The sequence below is a fragment of the Lates calcarifer genome, linkage group LG20 (genome assembly GCF_001640805.2).
Source record: "Lates calcarifer isolate ASB-BC8 linkage group LG20, TLL_Latcal_v3, whole genome shotgun sequence".
Taxonomy (NCBI): Eukaryota; Metazoa; Chordata; class Actinopteri; family Centropomidae; genus Lates; species Lates calcarifer.
In genome coordinates, this window is record NC_066852.1 from 16,870,433 (window position 1) to 16,888,094 (window position 17,662).

Genomic DNA, 17,662 nt, shown 5'->3' on the forward strand with positions numbered 1-17,662 from the left:
TGTATACTGTCAGGTCAAATTAAGATAGTGTATATCATTTATCTGGAGTTGTACCACAGCACATAAAAGTGCATGCATACATAATACATAAATACTAAACTAATACTAAAAATGCTTTGAATAACTGCTCTTGTTTAATACAATATGTATTTCTACTTGTACTAATTACTTAATAAACAGGCACACAGCATGTGCATTGATATCCCCGTGTATACCAAGTAGGGCTGAAGGTCAAAAGTGGTATACATAAATAGAAAGATCTTGTTCTGTCTCATCTACAATTACTCATGTCATAAAAATTATATGAACTAAGAAAATGATGAAAATTTGGTTTACTCAGTGCAGTAGTCTAGTGCTGGGACTGTGTTACTCACGGGTGCTGTAGGCCGGCTCACATTGCAGGGACATGATTTGGTGTTTCTCCTCGTCCGTCTCCACTGTCAGGTTGGACAGGTACTGCTTCACCTTCCTGGCCATCTGAGCGTCCTCGTACAGCTTCTTGGCGTTGAGAAGCGAGCTGCGACGTACTCGCTTCTTGTGGGCGCCGCCCTGCACGTCCAGCATGTTGGAATTGGTGCTGCCCTGACTCAAAGACCTGATGAGGAGGAAAGAGAGCGAGGAAGGAGATCGAAAGGTGAGGGGGGGGGGTGAGGGTAGTGAGGGCAGATGAGGAGGAAATGAGGGGGAGAAAATGTAGGAGAGAAAAGTAGTGGAGTAAAAGATGGATGTGATGTGGAGAAATTTGGAGAAGTGAGAGAAATAGGTGTTAATGGATAAGCAGAAGATAAAAAGTTGAGAAAGATGAGGCCACATGAAGACAAAAACAGAAGACAAGTATAAAGACAGGAAATAAAAAGGCAGTTTGAGAGGGGGAAGGAAAAAACAGTAAACAACAATCAGAACAATCGTCTATAAAACAGACACAACTGCTTCCTCATCAAATTCCTCCTCTACTATAAAATCTGTACATCTGCCTTTGTGTTGGAGCATAGCATTTAAAAACAGGACCATGCAACTGGGAGGGAGGCAGCTCTTGCGGGTGTGCCATGCTATCACAGAACAGAACAACAGAACATTCTGTCAGATGGAGGCAAAAAGGGTTAGGAAACACAAGATGCACAGGATTCGATATGGGGATTATTATGTCAGGATGCAAATATGAACAAACCTGAGTCAAATAGCATCTGTTAACGTTTCTCCTACTTTGTTTTACTTTATCTTTATTTTACAGAGTTTTTAGCTGAGGTTCAAAGTTCATTCTTGACCTTGGAAACAGCAGCTGTTAACACAGTCTCGCCCGAAGGTCCATTTAGTGGCTGTTCTGGGTTTTTGTATCACTTTTTTTCAGCAGCAGAGTTTGAGTTTTGAGTTTTGCCATGGAATTGTACATTTAAAAATCAAAAAATTATTTTTTTTGTGATCACTTTAAGAACTTGTCCATGCTGGTTTAAAAGTTAACATTCAAAATGCATTTAGAGGCTGTTCTGGCTGTTGATCTGTAATTTCATGACAACCTCTGATGAAGATCAAGATCAAGTGATATAACTGAAAACTCCAGAATGGCTACTTTATAGACCTTACGGTGAAACTGCTGTGAAGTCAACAACAAACTTTTTACCTTTACCTTTATAGCTAACTTGGTTGAAAAGACCTAAAAATGCTCAAAAATAGGGAAATTGGAACACGTATAATTCTATGGTGAGTGGGCAAACCCAATCTGCTGATGAAGATCATGTTATATGATCAAAAACTCTAGAACAGGAACTAAAGGGACCTAGAGTTGAGTTGCTTATTTGCTGAAAGTTGTATTTCCTTATTGTATCGTATCTGCCAAGACAAGAATGACATTTCATTCAACTATGGTCTTGTATATGAATCAACGACAGAAAATTTGAACTCGAACCTATAGTAAATGCCAGAAATCCAAAATGTTAGACCATCTTCTTTACTACCTACCTATTATAATGAGAGAGCGTTTAGGACCTCTTGATGTTCATGAACAGTAAATATTATTTCAAGCTACTATATGACTCAAACATACAATCTTATGAACAGAGCAGACAATTAATGGGTCAATGATGGACTGGTTCAGCTGAATGGGCACTGCAAATGGAAGGGTTAATCACACATAAGCACAGGCAGACACACGTTTACACTCCAGATATATTAAAAGGGGGGGACATGCAGAGTTTATGGTGGTAGGGATGCAGGGTGGATTGAATTTCTGCTGGTCCAGATTGAAACAGGGTGAAACCTGCACCAGGACGAACTTACCCTAAACTCTTCCACCTCTTCTTCCTGCAAGCAAGAGGCGTGAAGATTGAAGCGTGACTTAAAGACAAGTTCAAGGGTCAGGAGGTAGGAGGAGGAGGAGACGAGACTATGTAGAGGTCATGCCACCACAAAACAGGAAATGATTGGAGATGGGAGGACACCGGACATAGGACATCTCCCCATATCAACCTGAAGAGTGTGTGTTATGGCTTTGCGCATCACGCACTCATAAAAACAGGTCTATGTGTCAACTTTTGGTATTTTTGAAAAACTTTTCACATATGATATAATGTTGAAACAACATGTTTACGTCTAAAATAAGTGAAAATAATCTTTAACGGCTTGTAGTATGAAGAGAGTGTCTGCAGGGGGCAGTCATGCTCTGCAGCAGTGACAGACTGTGATAAACACACAAACGGAGTGATACAATTTACACACTGTGGTTGGCATCAATTCTACCTCACTTCCAGTCGATACATGTCTTGTGTAACCGTGCCGTTACATTCCAGCTGAGGAATGCAATCGAAACACCAAGAGTCATGAACTGGACAGGAAGTGAATAGGAATTAATCGAACCAGACCTCGAGTGTGTGTGCCTGATCCTGTCGGTGAAGGATCCAGGTTGGCTGGTGGAGGTATGGTGTGGTGGTTCCCTTTTTGCCCACATTTGTACTGCTCTCTAGTAAAGGTGTCTTATCTAAAAACCTGGAATCTACCTCGCTATGCTGGACTCAGCCTTTATGACTCTGAGACGTGTCAGTTTTGCTACAGTTTGGCTGATGGAAAACAGGAAGAGCCAGTTTCAAAGACACATTTTAAAGAAGATCTGGTATCACTTCTGGAGAAATAAAACCAGATTAAACCACTATGACTGACTAAGTGAATTCCATGGACACTGTCACGCACAAATTAAGTGTTCATAATATGTGACGATTTCTGAGCCACCACATTCACTTACATGTTCCCCTAATTGATACATTGATACATAAAAAAAAACAAAACAAAACATCAGTATTGCTGACTTTCTTGGAGGAAGTTTTTGGGTGTGATGCTTTGGCAATACTGCTAATTAAAGCATAGGGGACACACTAAGAATAAATGACCTCTAAGCAACTTTTCTCATTTTGCAATGAGCCACCAAAATAATCTAAACGATATAATCACATAAAAATCTACACATGGGGGCTTTAATTTCATTACTGGAGAATTCAAAAGGCTTTAAATGACACACGTCTGTGAAACTGGCTCAGACAGCAGCATTCAGTTAAAGGAACGAAAATGGTAAATCTCAAAAGGAAGAGGTTTTTAGGGAGTTGTGGTATCAGAGCAACCGACCTCTGTCTGAACATGAGAGCAGGGTCCATGTTGGCAGAGGTCATCCGCACCACATGTCTGATCTCCTTTGCGATCATCCTCAGCTTCTCGAAGTTCACAAGACCGTCTACGCTGGAGTCATTGCCTGGGAGGACAAACACAAGTAAGAATACACACGTAAGACACACATACATGCACAAATAGTAAGCGTGAAGTCAGCTGTCAACATTGTAAAAGTGATAAATGATTCATTTTTGGGCACATTTGCAAGATGCAGCCCAGAGAAATATTTTTAAGACGAATCTTCAAAGTAAAAATCTCCTTGTTCTGGTCTCTTTCTTGTCATCAATACAGGAGATCAAAGCGGGTGTCTTTCTTTCATATTGAGTCATGCTGGGGCATTTTTGAATCTTTTGCAACTTACACAATTTGGGAAACTTTCATTTTCATTCCTAGCAAGGCCATATATTTGTTTGAGCCCAACCTTTAAGGAGAAGTCAGTTTGGGTAGTTTTGGCAAGATGGGGAAGTCAGAACTAAACCTTCTGAGTGAACCTGAAATTGACCTTCCGTTCTATACAGAGGAAGTAGGCAGCATCAAACTGAACAGAAAGACGTGTAAAGCTTCAATGGTCTCGGTTTTCTAGCCTCTACAGGAAATGTGAAACATGTGAAAAGCTGATATGCCCAAAAAAAAAAAAAAAAAAGAAAAGAAAAAAAAAGGTGCATAAAGAAATTCTGTGCTCTCCACAAAGCCATTCACCTTCATGTAAAAAGGTGAGGTCCTTCTTAACCACTGGGAACAGTGGGATGATGGGCGGCTGCATGCTCTGGCTGCTCAGGGTGTTGCGGTACTTGGCCATGTTCCTGGAAGGGTCAAAGACGTCCTGCAGGTCCCCGAACAGCTTCTCGTACTTGCTGGGCAACTTCTCCCACGAGCTCCGCAGCCGAGCCACCGGTGCCAAGTTCAGGCCGCTGTGTCAGAGAGGAAAGAGGAGGAGAGGATAGGTAGGGGAAGCATAAAGGCAGAGATAAATAGGTTACAGTAAGAAGAAGGGAGGGGAACAGTAGAGGCAGAGGTGAAGAAGCACGGGAGGGAAATGAGGATAGAGGGGAAAAAGGACAAGAGTATAGTTATAGTGAGCGTTCAGTACATACATCCCAGTGCTTTCAGGACCATACAACTCCCACACTGACATTTGCACAATTACTACTTTTTGAGCTAGCCATCTTCAATTAGCAAGTCCTCCATTTTCCAGAGCAGAGGACCCCTTGAGGCAATGTTAGCTCTGAGGAGACTCATTTAAACAGCTGATAATTATGACTGGCACAGCATTTAATTCTGTTCTGTTCTTTTCTTTCATTATCTTTCCAGTTACTGTCCCTTGCTCATTTGCTCACCAATTCTCCATCTACTGCTACAACTTCCTCCCTGTGTTTTCCTCTGTTTGTTGTTTTTCCAAACTCTGTATTGTATAGGCTTGTGCCTCTACTATAAAACAATATGGGAAACTCTACATGTTATCTTTCTTACAGACACACACACACACACACACAGAGGAAGAGAGAGAGCAATGAACCTGTCACCAGGCAGGTTGTGCATCAGAGAGCCATATGTGAGAAGACACCCTGCTGCGAGCAGGACTATAAAAGTGCCACAGAGGTCAGACACTTCTGTTCTAAAGTGCCTTTTACAGCAGTGAACAGAGGATCACCATGCTGCGGCTGCTGGGCTCTTTAAACTCTCAGTCCAGATCTGAAATGGACACAGGCTCTGCCCCATATGACCTGCTGTAAAATGAGGACAGCCCAAACATGGATCTTTTTTACATTAAGAAAATACGTCAAGAGAAATTTGTACTGCAGATATCACTTAATCAGTCAAAATATATTGAATCTACAGTGATTGCAGAGCTGCATCGTCATGCATTTATATTTAAATTGATTAAAATTTATGCTGCAGTGATAGTGCAGACAATCTCTACTACTAACTTGTAGATTATCAAACAGGCAAAATGGAGGCTCCAGACCCAGGGGCCCCAAAGGCCAATTAAAAACTGAAATTGCAAATGCCCCAAGGTGGCCTGTGGATTTTTATCTGAACCTGAGATAATAGTGGTAGAGTAGTACTGAGTCTGTTTTTTTGTTACACTGACAACAACTCACAATGACAATACAGTATGAACTGTATGTATTTTATCTTTTATTTCATTTTTTGACCCTTGTGCTTTTGTTTTGAAAGGAGCTATATAAATAGGCTTATTATAGATGCTTTCACACACAAACACAGGTAAACGCAGTAAACATAAATCCTCTCCTGCATGAACACATACACACCCACACACTTACAATTGCCTGTGCAGACACAAACACACTTGCACATGAATACACTCGTATTGGTGGGTTCAGACACAATCACATCTCCAAGTTCAGCCAAACAACAGAGGCCAGAGGGAATTAACAACAGCAACAAACAATAAGTGTAACCGTTGCTATGGGAGTGTTGTTTTAAATGGTGTGAGGCTGCAGAGGCAGAGTCTGTGTGGTTTGGGAGAATCAGGGCTGATTCAGTGAGCTGGCGGCGGAGGGGGAGGGTGAGGGAGAGGGGAGGAGGTGAGCCCAGTTTTCTCCTGAGGATGTGGGGAAGGAGGCGAGTGGCCAAAGCTCATTTGGCACAAAAGCTGTCAGGGGAGACGGAATAAATGCTAGCTGTCATCACAGAACAAGAATCTGGCTTTGATGCTACTGCTATCCTACAACTGAGGCAAAAATGAGGAAAATGATGAAACAATTTGTCACCACACAGTTTAGGAAGTCAACACACACACACACACACACACACACACACACTGTCACTCTACACATCAGCCCACCTGATAATAGCGAACATGGAGTTAAAATTCTTGCACTCTCTGCAGTGCAGGGCGATCTTGATGAAGTGTTTGATGGTCTTCATCCTCTTCAGGGCGTTGGGCTCCTTCAGGATCTCTGTGGCGACCCAGAATGTCTCCTGGTTTATGACCTCCTCAAATTGTTTCAGATTGCCACTTCCCACTGAGGAGTCCAGTTTAAACAAGTCGTCCACGTACCTGGGGGCCACGACACAGAAGTTAATTTTTCTTTTTTTCTTTAAGGCAACAGGTTTTTATTTGTTCAGGAAAAACATTGTGGCTGTAAGAATTTGTCATACACCTGTTGTTAATCAATCAACAACATCTGTACATACTCTGTGGACTCAATGTTCCTAAAGAGCTCAAAGTCCCTCATGGAGAGCTGGGCAGCGACCTCCATGGTGCTGAGCTGCAGCAGAGAGATCTGACTCTCCCTGAGGAGGTCCTGGGCATCCTCGTCTGAACACAATGTCTCCGTCTCCATGTTGTTCTTCAGGTAGTACCTACAGGGCAGAGGGAAAGAGGATAAGATGTGGATGTTGGAGCACACCTATGAAGTATAAATATTGTTCCTGTTTTGTTCAAGAGCTCAGAAAAGTTTTACAGAGGAAAAAAGATTAGAGCTTTTCATAGCTGGCCCTGCTGTGGAGTTAAACACATGAAAAACCACAATGTAATGCAATAAAGATGTTAAGACACTATATTCCTGCTGTTTTCCTATGTAGTTATTAATCTGTAAAATTACTGGCTATTCAAAGACTTCTCTTGTCAGTTTATCAGAAGAGTGTATAATGTTTGAGAAACCCCTTGAGTAAAAGAAATCCTCCAAAAACACAACAAAGAGAGAGGAGGAATTATTACATCTAAGCCTTTGAGTCTAAAGAATGAAAGTGGGGATTAACTGACAATAATTACAGGAGTACAGGATAGGCAGGATGTATAATACTCTGAGTGGTATCACTGATATCATTTTTGTGATGGCAAATAGTGTATTTTTAGAGCTGGAAAACTACAGAAAGCACTGGATCAGCAGTATCCTCAGATGCTTTAATGTAGGTTGCAGAGGCAGACAAGTGGGTGGACAAGATCCCGTTTTTCAGCCAGCTGTAACTGTGCAAAAAAAAAAAAAAAAAAACACCCACCCAGATAAATCTCTTGAATGTTCCCCTCATTCACATTTCATTTTAAATGGGCACATTTAGTGTCTCAAACTTGAGATTAGTTTGAGGAAAGGGGAAGGATACTCTGATGGTACTGATAGATTACAGATGTATTTTAGCTTGGTGTTAGGAAGGAGAGAGAGCCTCTCAGCAAAAGAGAGGTAAGACAGAGGACAGGTAGATGAATGGGGGGTGGCATTTCTCTTTGAGGCATGATCTCCAACAGTTTTCTGGGAGAGCTTCCAGCAGCAGAGCATCTCTTTTACCTCATTATGCGCCTCTATGTTTATAAATCTAAAACCCCCATCCCCCTACTCTGACTCTAATGGAGCTGTAATGTGGTCATCTAGGAATGTAACACCTCAGAGGACTACAGACCTGCAGCCCGCAGGGGCAAAGTGTTGGCATGGACGCAACTCTAAATTGCCCTTTGTTACTCTGCCAGATGAGGTGGGGCAGCTGACAAGAGGAGATGTGAGGTGAGAAAAGCGAGCTGGATTTATATTTTGGATAAAGCACATTCAGAAAGAAATTGGAACATTTTTGAGAGCTCATAAGCAGAACTGGAGATTCAAAGGATTGTATTTATAGATGTAGATTTAAGACATTTTAGGACTTTCTAAGAATCTGTACGTGCTGAGGGAATAGAAACAGAAGAAAAAGAAACACCTCAGCAACTGCAAAGCAGGAGGAGAGAGGATGAGATGGGAAGAGAGAAGATGAGAAGAGAGAAGGGGTGAAGAGACGAGAGAAGAGGAGATAAGATGCAGGGAGAAGAACTAGATGAAAGGAAAGGAGAGAAGACAAGAAAAGGGGAGTCGAGATGAGACAGGATGAGACGAGATAAGAGGGAAAGAGGAGAGAAGAGGCAACAAGACATAAGTAGAGGAGAGAGGAGAGGAGGAGAGGAGAGGAGATTAAATTAATGATGGACAAAGTGGTGCTAAGTAGATCTGGGTGAGGTGAAGTCACTGGAACCAAGCCATTCCAAATAACCATTGGTGGTTTGTGTGGTGTGTGTGTGTGTGTGTGTGTGTGTGTGTGTGAGTGTGCTGAGCTTAGGATCCCTGTAACTGCATCTATATGTATTCTGGCAGTGTGAAGAATGCTTGCTATTGGCTCGGCCTGTTCCCTGTTAGACCCTCTGTCAGTCATCATATGCACAGAGGGAGAGACAGACTAGGTGAGACACACTGAAAGATGCACAGCAGAGGTATATCTGCCTACTGCTCCCTATAAACACAAATAGTGCAAACTGTGCTGAATACATACTATGTGTACCTCCTGCTGACAGTGCAATCTATATGTATTTATGTAAAAATACTGCCAAACATGACAGCATATCGTCATGTGTGTAGTAATGTCACCAAGATAAACATCTGTAAAGGCAGATGCTCTGTTTTGTTATAAATATTAACTACCATAGGATATGTATTAAGAAAATATGAAAGTACACAGATATGTGTTAGAGATATTATTTTATAGAGGCAGAAAGTAGGTTATAGAGACATCTGTAGATGTTGCTTGTTCATAGCTCTACGGTTCAACCAGCCTTTTTCCCACCAATATCTCACAGTATGCCAGTTTTTTCCTCCCTCAGCTCAGTCATCCATCAAACACACAAGGGGGGTGTTACTGCAAGACTAGTGTTTTCCCTGAATGTGTACAATTGTGTCCATACATGTTTGAGATGCAAGCACGTAAAATCGATGAATACGAATGCGGATTGTCGTGTAAACGCAGTACGTGCATGTCTCTATGTATACAGATGCGTGACTGTCCGTATCTGTATCTCCCCCTTTGTGTGTGCATGTGAGTGCATGTATGAATAATTCCAGACATGCCATGCTGTCTGCCGAAGCCTCTGCCCCTGACAGAGGATGAAATATTTATGCTAACCTAGTAGGGAAGGGACTGATGAGGGACCACAGGAGGCAAGGAGAGGGGGAGAAAACTGTGGAGAAGTCGTTTTAAAGCAGACTTCATGGCCACTGTCCAATTATCTTTCATGTCCTACTAACTTTCATCTTAAAAGGGAAAACATAAACTGGCAATGTTTCGGTGCAAACAATTTAACACATATCATCACAAGAAAGGTAAGTGTCTGCCTCAGTGATGTTGAAACGTCTTAGCAAAACAAACACTGTTGTTGTAGGGCAAAAAGAAACTTCTTTGACCCTTTGGGATTTTGCAGCACAATGACCAGCATCACACACAGTTTACCGTGGACTATAAACTGCTGTTTTTGGGTTTTTAATGGGACAAACTGCAGCTTGTGTTCTGCTCAGAGTAGCAACTAAAAATATTTCCCAGCACTTTTAAGGGGTAGCACCACTTGATTTATCATTTCACTGAACTAGGACAGCAGCTCTGGATCCTGCTCCTCAGGACCTGGAGCCCTGTTTTTTTTTTTTTTAAACTACTTACTCAGGACATGATTTACACCTCTGCAACACTACAGTAAGTGAATGAACTACATCACAGAATAGTACCTTACTTTATATACCTGGGAACAGAACTAAGAACAACTGCTTGAAGAGAAATCAATATACAGTACATGCTCTTGTATGCTATGACATCTAGAGCTGCTAGAGCTGTGTTAGTAGTGATGTGGGTAATATGAAATTCCTGCTCTATACAGGGCTAGAAATACAAACCAGAAAAAGCTTGCAGTAGTTGTACAAAATACTGAGCTCTATTTGGCCTTCTGTAAATTCCAACCAACCTAAAAACAATCTGAAAAAGAAAAGGAAGAAAAGTCTCCCTTGTCTCAGGGTTCAGAGCACAGTGGGTCTTGGCTTTGGTTCACTCATTCAAGCCTTCAACACAGCACAGGTTTATATAAACTCAAATAGTCTTTTTCACTTCCAGCTGCTCTCTGTCCAAGATTCCCACTGTGGATCAGATGTAAGTCCATGCTTTTTTTCCTCTGACCAACATGCTTCCCTGACCATGAAATATTGTTGCTTCCTGGTTTATTAAAGCATTTCCTTGTGCATTTTAAGTTGCAAAGACAGAAAGATTCTCATGTCCACCATATTTGGACTCACTTTGAAAAAAAATGTACTGGCAAATACTTTGAGGCCAAAGCATGTGCATCTTAAAATACATGCCAATAAAACTTTAACCATTTAAGTCCTAAGAATTAGATTTTCCAAAATACGACATTCGACACCAGTGTGATTCCTTGGCTTCTTACCTGCCATTGAGCTGAATCCGATCAGCCAGTTTGGAAAGCTGGTCGGGCAGGCGGCGCTGTTTTATGACTCCCTCGGGGCTAACCGACACCTCACACAGGGAGTAGGTCTCAGGTGCTGCGAGGAGGCCGAACTCATTGACGGTGTGGTTGACCACATCCTTGGCAGTAGTGTCCTTACTGATGATGATGTAGCAGCTCTGCTGGTCGGCCTTGAAAACCCGAATCACCTGGTCTGGGATGTCTGACAGTGGAGGAGAAAAGGAAGAGGAGAGCTGTCAGTGACTAATTAGAGTCAGATGAGTTGATGGTTATAGTCTGTGATGCAATCAGACAGTAATCTTAAAGCAGTTTTGTACTGTCTTACAATTATTCTTGTCTGAATAATGTACCAATAATGTGATCATTATGAAATGAGGGCTGTGCCACTTTATGGCAGGAAGGCTATAAAGTTCTGATTTCCATACTTTATCTTCATTACAATATTAACGGCTTTCAGGTGTCAAGACTCATGTCCTCTACTCTGAACAGACTGAAGTGACTACTCTCCTGCCAAAACCTCTGTGGTGTAAAACCAAATGGACAAAGGGTCAAACAGTCTGTGGTGTGACAGCAACCTAGATTTCAAATGAAATTCAACTATATACATTTATCAACATCATCACTGAATTATCCTGCATTTCAACCAAATGACAACATGTCGCTTCATCTTCTTTCCAGCCTTGTGGTTAAATATATTCAGTCAATCTTAACGTAAAATTTTCTAATAGCCTTGCATGATGATGCCACATGGCTGTAAGGATTTTTGTTTTCTGCCTGCAACATCTTTCTGCTTACATTTAGTTTAATAATATGATTTGTGCGTTTTATGTTAGTGGCTGTTATGTTACAGGTCTACAGTGTTTCAGACAGGAAGATACACACATACACATAAAAACATACACATGCACATAATGTTTGCGCATTAAAAATAGTCAGTGACACACACCACGATCGCTGACATCACTCGTCATTTATCATTCACATTAAACATGCACACTGTAGCCTTATATGAAATTCAGTCTCACATAAATTTTGAGCAAGATAAAGAAACAAGGACACATGCACAAAGAGAGATTAAGAAAAAATTGCAGACAATGCAGGCACAATGGGAAATAAGCTCAGTATTGTCCACTGTCCAAAGTATTCCCTCCACATATCTTTACAGCAAAATCTGTTACTAAATAAAACAGAAGCCATGAACCCAGAAGTCATTTCAGATTATGTAAGAGCTGGACGTGTACAATAGAAAAAGTTGAATTAAAACTAACTTTATTCTTCATTTAATAATCATCATTTAAAGCCAAAACATTTAATGAACTATATCATATAGCATACAATTTAAAAGCTATGAATGTATAATTCATAGGACAATAAAACTACATCCTCCTCCACAATGAGTCTTGTTTTTTACATGACACACTGTATTACTGTTTAATTGGTCTAAGACAATAATCAATGGCAAGAGGCTAAAATAAAAGCTTAAATGTTACCGGTGACTATATACAGTATATATGTTTTATATATCTATATACCCAGGGTAGCTGGTGTTGTAGCAGATGCATGTGACACACAGTGCACCGTGTGTTAAATAATGGAAATGTTCCCCCTGAGTGAATCCTGCATTAAAGATCTCTGTGTTTGAGTAAGGAAGAGGGTACGGCCCATTAGCCACAGGCAGCCAAAGAGCTTTAAAACAGTGAGTTATGAGCACTGCACGGTGACAAGAGGAGAGGGAGTCCAACAGAGCAGATGAAGTTGTCATACACCTGCAGTGTGTGTGTTTGTGTGTAGCGTGGTTTGGTTAAATCATGTATACTGAAGATAGAGGGAGATCACAAAGAAAAGGTGGCATCTGGAAATAAATAAAAGGTGTGTTTGACTGATGAGTTTGTTCATGAAACTCACACATGTGCGCGCGCACACACACACACACACACACACACACTTGCTTCCTCATTTTTGTCAAACAGAAAAGGGTTAAACCTGCTCAGACACAAAGTCATTACCTTCACCCTTATTAACAGGGATCTCTGATCGGTCTGTGACAATTTGGGTCTTTTGTGTGTGTGTGTGACTTTAGATGACAATAGCTGGGGCTACTTTATTATCATCATTACAGCAGCAGCAGCACAATAAGCACAAACAAACTGCTGAAGGCAAAACCAATAACAATAAGGTCTGAGTGAATGCTGATAATCAATCACCTCTGCTTGTTTAAGGAGCTGCCTCTGTAATGTCTGTGTCAGTGTGTGTGTATATACAAGATTCAGAGGAGCCACTTTCATTTTCAATATCTGTGATTTATGAATGAAAGAAGTAAGGATTTTTTTAATAGGGAAGTAGCATCACTCTGGATGTGACTGTACACACTGAGCAACTGCTTTCAGTTTCTTCTCTGTATGTGAATTTAATGGATGTTTTTGAGACAGTTTTTCTTTCTTTAAGACCTTGTTATTCTTTTTGTATATGCACGCAAATGTTTATAATTTTGCACATTTACTTTAAGGAATTTCATAATCAAGATTTTTCTAACTTAATATGCATCACTTTCTTCAAAAGGAAGAGTCCCAATGTTACTGTTTAGTAGTTACTGGTTCTTACAATGTGTACATATTGATGTTTTCATGTTGGCATCCTTTCTTGGTGATGAATAACCTCTTTATGGACTGTGTGGGCAGTGAGATTATTGATTGGAAACACATAACATATGCACTTAACATGACAGCTGAGTGATTACTGAAGGCAGTATATGACATTAACTCTTAGAATCAAAAATGCAAAGACTGCATCAGAGTTTCAAGTGTGCAGCTTTCTGCCCTTTTTTCTGTGTTGCTGCAGCAGCAGAGCTCCTCTTTGTTTATGTGCAGCAGGGTGGTGGCAAGGGTGGGCTGAGTGGAAGCTAAATGCTTTGTGTCTCATTAGCTGTGATTTGTGATTAGAGTGTGGGAAGCTTTCGGCTAAATAGCCCGCGCTATCATATCCGGTGGAGGGGGGTGGGGGTTTAATCCTCTGGACGAGCAGCGACCTGACCCGCACACAGGAGGACGATCACTGCCGACCAAGCCAAACATCCAATCAATTATCACCTTTAATAAGGTATTACTCATTTTCATCAACACCAGAAAATGTATTTATGGACGGAAGCCAAAGAGGATTTCTACACGGGGAGGAAAAAAAAAGTCTTGAGTTTCTGCAAACACAGCACCGAGAGAGGCTACACACTTCCCACAAGCCTCAGTCTCTTCCTCCTCTTCCTTTCCACTGTTTGCCAAAGCTTTTCCCAGTCACTCCATCATACAATCGGAAGGAATAAATCACAACTGCAAGCACCCAGAGCAGAGGAGGGCAGGGCATCATGGTTTGAGGTGCTCAGATGACAGTGGTGTAGTGTAACTAAGGGTTAAAACCGGGGCTCTAAAAAAAATGAAAACCCAAGACTCTATCGGCGTCTTCGTGTATGTTCATTCATGAACACCTGGCCTAAGATTTGTGTGAGACCATGTCATTTTTGAAAGAAAAAATAATTCAATCTTCCTTTTACAAATGAAAAGGTAAACATGATTACTTCAGTCCCAAAATAATGCCTTAAGAAGTGAAAACCAACCAAAATGGAATTACTCTAATACTCCTACTTTCTCAAAAGGACAAACATACAAGTGGAAGGAGCATAAACACACAACAAGGCCAAAACCAAGAGCCTGAAGGATGCAGTTCATGGACTCAGAGATGACAAATGGAGAGAGGGCAAAGAAAACCACTCATGAATCAAAGAAGAAAAAAGACATGTTGGAGGGAGCATTCAGGAGGGATGTTTACTGAAGCACAATCAAACAGTGGCACTGAAGGTATTTATACTTACAGTACAGTCCCAGGGCTTGGCAAGCAGAGAGGAGAAAGAGAAAACACAGTGAATATGAGAGTAAGAGGGAGTGTGGGAGGAGTACAAAGGAGACATAGCGGTCGGAAACATCATGACAGAAGAGGAAAAAAAAACATGGAGGGAAGACCAGTGGAGTTTCTAGTGTAGCCTTAATCTGTTCATGGGAAACCAGAGGGGAGTATGACTCATCATGTCACACTAGAACATCTGTTTAAAATCACAGCGAGAGACATAATAAGATAGAGAGAGGGAAAAGGACTGGAGAGATGGTAGAAACGGAAAAAAAGAAACAAAGAAATAGAGAAGCAAGACATTAGAGAAAACTGGGGATCTAAGAGTGTGGTCATATGAGAAGACACGAAAACAGGTTTGTGAATGTGAGACACACACACAGCCAGGGATGTACTAGTACCACCAAGAGTGTTGCATATGAGGAAAATTAGGGCTGCAACTAAGGACTATTTTCATTATCATTATTGTTTTTTAATCAAAGTTGATTGTTGTTTCTATTAATAGATTCATTGTTTGGCCTATGAAACACACACATCACAATGTCCCAGAGTTCAAAGTGATATCTAGAACTAAGACCAATCCAAGGCAATGAATCTATGACACAAACACATTAAGAGTTTAACACAAAAACACTGGCAGCCATGTTGGTCATACTCCCCAGTGATGACAGCGGAAAGGCGATTTTGATGCATCTGGGCTTCTGCTGATCTGCTACTGTAATTACAGGTAGGCCTTTGGATGTGTAACAAGCCCTGTGGAGCACCTGGAAAAGGAGGTTTTCTATCCTCTGCTATTAAATCTAGTGGTAGGCCAGAATACTAAGGCAAACTTGAAATAATGGCAGGTGATTAATGAGGCCCAGTTGGGGTGTGTGTGTGTGTGTGTGTGTGTATTTGTTCTCTAGTACAACACAACCACATGTGATGTATAGCTCTACAAACTAGGGAGGTGTATGTATGTGTGTGTGTTTCTCTGAGCGTGTGTAGCTCAGTGACAAATGGGTGGTGGAATAAATCAGGTCCATATTCACTCTCTCACTCCCCTCACCTTTCCACTTTCTCTTCCTCTTGCCCCCCACCCCCCACCCCACCACTCAGTCTTTCATTCCCATGAACACACACACACACACACACACACAGATATACACACATGCTCTATGTTAGTTTAAATAATTATGGGCTAAGAAACACATCTGACAGGAAAGGAATAAATGACTCTCATAGTCCAAGAGGTTAATTCTTGTCAGATGGACACAATTCTTCAATGACACTTCACAAAGAAAGACCACAGGGTGTGTATGTGTGTAAGTGCATACACCTTTGCTGGAAACATCCTGTTGCTTGCTTTGAGTGAGTGAATGTATGCTCCTTTTGTCAGCACAAGTGAGCATAAGTCTTTCTGAAGAGTTTGCCCCTATTTCAAGGAGAGGGGAAGATAAAAGTGGAGAGACGGAGAGTTTGTCTTCGAGACAACTGAGTGCATACTATACTGCACTTCTCATATGGCTGCTCTATGTGATTATGCTAAAGGGGTGACAAGCTGTCTGTACAGCCTCCCTCAGTACTCTCAGAGCGAGGGAGTCCTTCACTCTGCAAGAGGCTTTCATCGCTCAACGAGGCTGAGGTCTCGATTCAAACGTGACAAACTGCTTCAAGAGAGAAGTGTTGAACTGTCTGACACCTGAAACGCTCAGTGATGGCCGAGGTCATTAAGGTCATGAATAACTGTCAATTGGTGTAATGGATGTCCAAATATGCCCAAAGTACTTACAGTTGTTTAGGTTTTGTCTTTCAGGCGGTACTCTGTAACACAGAATTTGTTTGCACAAATGTGCTTTTTGTGGTTTTTCCCAAGATATGTGTTAAGAAAGATTGACCAACTAACCATCAAATGCGTTTCATAAGACATGCAAATAAAGAAACAGGACTAGTGTTCACAAGACTGATGCTTAAAGGAAATGGATGGATTGCTTAAGTGTGAATGGTGGTAAAAGAGTTTTGACAGTACCTCAGCAGTTTATTCATCATTACTGAATACTGAATAATGGTCAAATCAAGTGGCAATAAACTGAATTATCCTTTAAATCGACCAGTAGTTTTAGCACCTCACTTGGGCCAATCGACATCGAAACTACAGAGGAAGAATTTTCCCCACCTCACCGGGTCGACATTTCTTTCTCACCTGCAGGATTGGAGAAGTCGAGGACGCTGGTGGCCGGCTGCAGCAGGTCGGGGCTGCTGGACGAAAGGTTGCCTGGGATGGGCATGATGGCTACGCTGTGACGACACTGCTTGGTACCCACGATGCTGTCGTCCTGGGACTGACCCATACCGCCATCACTGGAGAAGAAAGCAGGGACAGTAGTAGAAAGGAACAAGGAGAAGAATGTTGGGGTGGGGGAAGGAAGTATGGTGTTAAAAGAAAGAGGGTGTGACATTATGTACGAGAGAGAGAAAGAAAGAGAGAGAGAGAGGAAAAAAACAGGAATTTTTAATTGATTCTCCCCATCAAGGACAAACTTAACATTCCAAAATGAACTTTTAAACTTTTATTTTGCAGCAGTAGACATTTTTCAAAAAAGTCCCTGAATGTTTTTACCCCCTTGTTTTATGAGTTTTAAGCACAGGTATTATAACGAGTACATTTCACTCCATCTTGAGCACATATTAAAATCACAACTCATATCACTGTAGGAAAAAAAAATATCAGGAGATTTAATCAAAATGTCTACTCTTGCAGAATGGCAACACGATACATCAATATCACAATATTCGTGTTTTAATATGCAGCAGTGACACGGCTGAAATTCATCCATGAGGCGGTTTCACGAATGGCAAGAACTGATAAGGAGCATTCACAGATAGAAACACACAAGTTCACCAAACAAACACACA

General features: G+C 41.3%; 2 protein-coding genes across 8 annotated transcripts in view; one reads left to right on the top strand and one right to left on the bottom strand.

Annotated features, from left to right (window-relative positions):
• irf1b (interferon regulatory factor 1b) overlaps positions 1 to 17,662 on the top strand; it is a 323,207-nt gene that overhangs the window by 95,912 nt on the left and 209,633 nt on the right. The gene's annotated exons all lie outside the window — the stretch shown is intronic.
• Positions 1 to 17,662, bottom strand: part of rapgef6 (Rap guanine nucleotide exchange factor (GEF) 6) — a 140,606-nt gene that overhangs the window by 11,556 nt on the left and 111,388 nt on the right. For 5 of the 7 annotated variants that reach the window (XM_018691618.2, XM_051078809.1, XM_051078810.1 and 2 more), the window contains 8 exons: positions 16,950 to 17,107; positions 10,838 to 11,078; positions 6,814 to 6,981; positions 6,461 to 6,676; positions 4,351 to 4,562; positions 3,610 to 3,733; positions 2,275 to 2,298; positions 375 to 595 (listed from right to left, as the gene is read on the bottom strand). In XM_018691618.2, coding sequence (XP_018547134.1) covers positions 375 to 595; positions 2,275 to 2,298; positions 3,610 to 3,733; positions 4,351 to 4,562; positions 6,461 to 6,676; positions 6,814 to 6,981; positions 10,838 to 11,078; positions 16,950 to 17,107 — 1,364 coding nt within the window. The remainder of the gene's footprint in view (positions 1 to 374; positions 596 to 2,274; positions 2,299 to 3,609; positions 3,734 to 4,350; positions 4,563 to 6,460; positions 6,677 to 6,813; positions 6,982 to 10,837; positions 11,079 to 16,949; positions 17,108 to 17,662) is intronic. The other 2 variants (XM_018691620.2, XM_051078808.1) reach the window with 1 other exon arrangement.